Genomic DNA, 3,932 nt, shown 5'->3' with positions numbered 1-3,932 from the left:
TCAAAAATTATTTGCAATTTTTTTTATACTCAAAAACAAACACGAACATAATATTTTGAAATATTGAGCAATGTTGAAAATGTGTTGCATACTTGCATATTTTTTATTTTATTTAGGTAGCAATATACAAAGATATTAGTTACATAACTATATGACAAACTAATTTGTAAAAGCTATGTAAATGTAAATATAATTGCTAAGTAGTGCAAAAAGTTAGTTAGTGTTTTTAAAAATAAAATAAAAATTGTCAAATATAACTTTTAAAAGCGTTGCTAATGAACTAACAAAAGAAAAAGAGATCAAATTTTTTGGGGAAAAACCTAGAAGCACCAAATAAAAATAACATTGTGTTTAGTAACATGTCATACCTAATATTAGATAGTTTTTAGATTTACTATAAGCAAATTGTATAATTATACGATTAAGCATTAACATCAAAAACCAATACAAAATGCTAAGTACTTTTTTTTTCAACTAACATTTATGAATAATATATAGTAGAATTGAACTATTTGCAAAAAAAATGTAATGTTATTATCATATTTCATAAATAGCAATAACAGCCATAAATCAAAATAAAATAATCAACTGCATTACAGTAAATATTGAATACACATTTTTATCAACATCCAAGCAAACATTAATTTGAAAGATATAATATAGTAAGATTAAATTTTGATTAAATAATCCAAATTAAATAAACCTCAAGTAGTTGTGTAGGTACAACATTGATCTAAATATTATATAAACGTTTAAAGTTTCATATATTATAGACTATCTACTAATCTAAAGTCTATATTGCATACAATATAATAGGGATGAACACTCGCTAACTAATACTAATACTGGTAATAGGCATTTATAGTGTTGGTACTATGTCATTAAGGTCAAAATCCCATGCATATGTCAACAGGTCAAGATCACTTAATTGTTGTGACATGCCTCCAATAGAAGCAAGATCATCACTTATTTCTGCTACATTTGTCTTCAACAGTGGTACAGCCGGTCGTAACAAATCAGTTACTTTTACATTCACTCGTTTCACCTATAAAATATATTAAATTAAAATCAATACTTAATGATAAATTATTATTAGTATAACCACAGACCTCCTAACTCGGTCCGCATACTGCCTATTTTTAGTTTCATCAATTTTAATATGAGAGTGAATTGACTATTACCAAATTTAGGTAGCAAAATTGTCTATATTCTAGTGGCAGTTAATTTTTGCTATTTTAATTTTAAAACAAGTTAGGATGAAAAATTTTACAGTTTAAAAATTATTATAACTTGTTTGATAGAGTTAAAATATTGAAAAATTAACTTCAAACGGAACACAGACAATGTGGTTACAATAAAGTTTGACAATAGGTGCAATTTACCCTAATATAAAACTAAATTTCTATATATGTGCGTGAAGTTTGTATACTTATACTCCGGCCCACAAGAGTCCATACGTAAACCGCGCATTCATATAGTAATATGTGACGTCTGTTTTCTCCCACCATGATGCCATTCCCACTATTCGGCAACGTGCCGATGCGCAGTGACGGACGCGTTCTGACATATGGACTCTCGTGGGCCGTAGTATAGTTATAGTAGTCTTAATATTGATATGTACACAAATACATACAAACCTTCTTAAGTTAAGTTAAGACCCAATAGAAATGTACGTTTTTACATATAAAAATTTAAATATTACCAACAAAATTATTGCGCAATATCTACTTTATATTTATGTTATATGTGTGTTTACTTAGTTACCATTTTTTTATTATTGTTATTTTATTAGGCAAGTTAAGAGTTTAGGAATTATTTGCCCAAATTGTATCACTTAGACCTAATTTAAATTTTTAACTACATAACTACTTCTTCTCCAAATTGATAATAACATATTCTGAATTATATGAATAAAAGTTTTTAAGAATTTAAAAATCTTGGGATACTTTGATTTTATACGGTAGGTATATAGAATTTTAAAGTTGTAAATATTAAATTATTATATCATATAAAAAAAAATGACTAAACAAAGTTATTAAATTATATATGTATAGGTCATATAAAAAATATGCAGACTTGAGACACACTTGTTTAGTAAAAGTATGAGCCAACAAATTGGACGCAGAAGGTCTACTTTCTGGATCTCGTTGACAGCACAATTCAACAAGATTGTGAAACTCCTCCGTAAACATCCTTGTATAAACATTGCTCACAGGTGTTGCATTCACCCCAATTGTTTCTTCGGATTGGTATCCATTATCAGCTGCATTATCTTCATATGGATAGCATGTAGTGCAGTCTAACAAGTGTGGAATTAGACCTTTAACTTTTTGCGTTAGCATAAACGTGGTATCTGTTTCAGCAAAAGGAACGAAACCATTTGCCAGTTCACATGATGTTATGCCTATACTGTAAATGTCAGACTTTTCGTTGTACCCAAGCAAATTTTGTTCGAGCATCTCTGGACTAGACCAATTCAAGTTGTTAGCTGATTGCAGTGGCAAGGAATGTAAATTTGATCGTTTATCAATTGGACACATGCTACGCAAGCCCGATAAACTTGCATGTCCATCCGCGCGTATCAATATATGACCTGCCTTTATAGCCCTGTAGAAAAAAAAATTATAAAAAAGTTATCAATACTGGAATGAGTTATCAATAGTGATAACACTACTAACCTATGTACGAGCCCTTTATTGTGTATGTACTCAAGTCCCTGCAGAACGTCCTTGAGCACAAATGCTATAACTGTTTCCGGCAATCCTTCCACGAAATGGTTGCGCAACAAGTCTCTGCACGAACCATACCCCATGAGCGGAAACACAACATACAGCTGACTTTTGTCCAAAAAGGAAGTCACATACGGTATGAGGTTCGGGTGCATTAGTTGCCTAGTGTTGTAGATCTCGTCCTGTATGAGCTGGCAGTCAGTTTTCGACATGCTGTCCAAATTGAAGTTCTTCATTGCCACCAGGTTGCCGCTCTTGTTGTGCTTTCCCAGGAACACAACTGCCCGATCCGAGAAACAGGAGCCCAACACCGAGCACATGGTGTACTGCTTCAAGTCCGGTTCGAAGTTCATGTTATGACACGGGTGTCAGATAATAGGAGAACGAAGACCTAAGCGTCGCCGGTATAGTTATATGTACTTAAGTATTGCTTTATGTTATTTGCGGCGTACACGCACGGAGACAGAACTCGAACAACTATAATAACACGAAATTTGATTTAATTTAAAGTTCCATTTAAAATATTTAATAGGTACTTAATAATATTGTTATAAGTACAACATACTGCCATACGGGAAAAGCGTTTTGATAACATGTTCGAGTGTTCGACTGTGTGATAACGTGAGTCGTAGTCGTCCTAGGATAGCCGGATCGTTATCACTTATCAGTTATCACCAGTCACCACCCGCGCAATCAGGTGTTTTTATTTAGGTATGGAGGTTCATTATAAATTCGCCTTAATATAATACCTGCTTATTTCAAATACAAGTACAATTAATAAATAATAATCAATGGTAGACGGTAGTCGGTAGGACACTTGGACACTAGACACTAGTATAATAGGTTAGTGGCGTATCTACGGGAGTCTAAGTAATAAAATAAACATTAGTACATTGCATATTACCCAAAATATGATTGTAAAAGTAGCGTTAATCCCTACCATTAAAATACCCATGGGCCATGAAAAGAATTATTCAACCCTACAAATATATTATATGTTTATAAATTATACATTAGACAAATTTTAGATAAATTCATACAAAACCACACACTCAATGCTACAGAAATAATAGACAGAAGAACGGGAAAATACACTAAACCGGTAAGTATTAACAATTACAAAAAACTCTCCCTAAAATTACATGGCGAAAACTATATTCAACAATTGAAATAATGAAGTAAAGAGTACACATTGATATATGT

General features: G+C 31.8%; 1 protein-coding gene across 1 annotated transcript; it reads right to left on the bottom strand.

The window, feature by feature from the left end:
• Nucleotides 1-807: 807 nt before the first annotated feature.
• Nucleotides 808-3,323, bottom strand: LOC100167545 (STE20-related kinase adapter protein alpha). Its single transcript, XM_001951589.5, has 3 exons — nucleotides 2,679-3,323; nucleotides 2,088-2,607; nucleotides 808-1,045 (listed from the first exon to the last, which is right to left on the bottom strand). The coding sequence occupies exons 1-3, from the start codon at nucleotides 3,080-3,082 to the stop codon at nucleotides 860-862; spliced, it is 1,110 nt and encodes a 369-aa protein (XP_001951624.1). The 5' UTR covers nucleotides 3,083-3,323; the 3' UTR covers nucleotides 808-859.
• Nucleotides 3,324-3,932: the final 609 nt, after the last annotated feature.

The sequence above is a fragment of the Acyrthosiphon pisum genome, chromosome A2, assembly GCF_005508785.2.
Source record: "Acyrthosiphon pisum isolate AL4f chromosome A2, pea_aphid_22Mar2018_4r6ur, whole genome shotgun sequence".
Lineage (NCBI taxonomy): Eukaryota > Metazoa > Arthropoda > Insecta > Hemiptera > Aphididae > Acyrthosiphon > Acyrthosiphon pisum.
The sequence above is the reverse complement of the archived record's forward strand: the minus strand, read 5'-3'. Positions and strand labels throughout refer to the sequence as shown.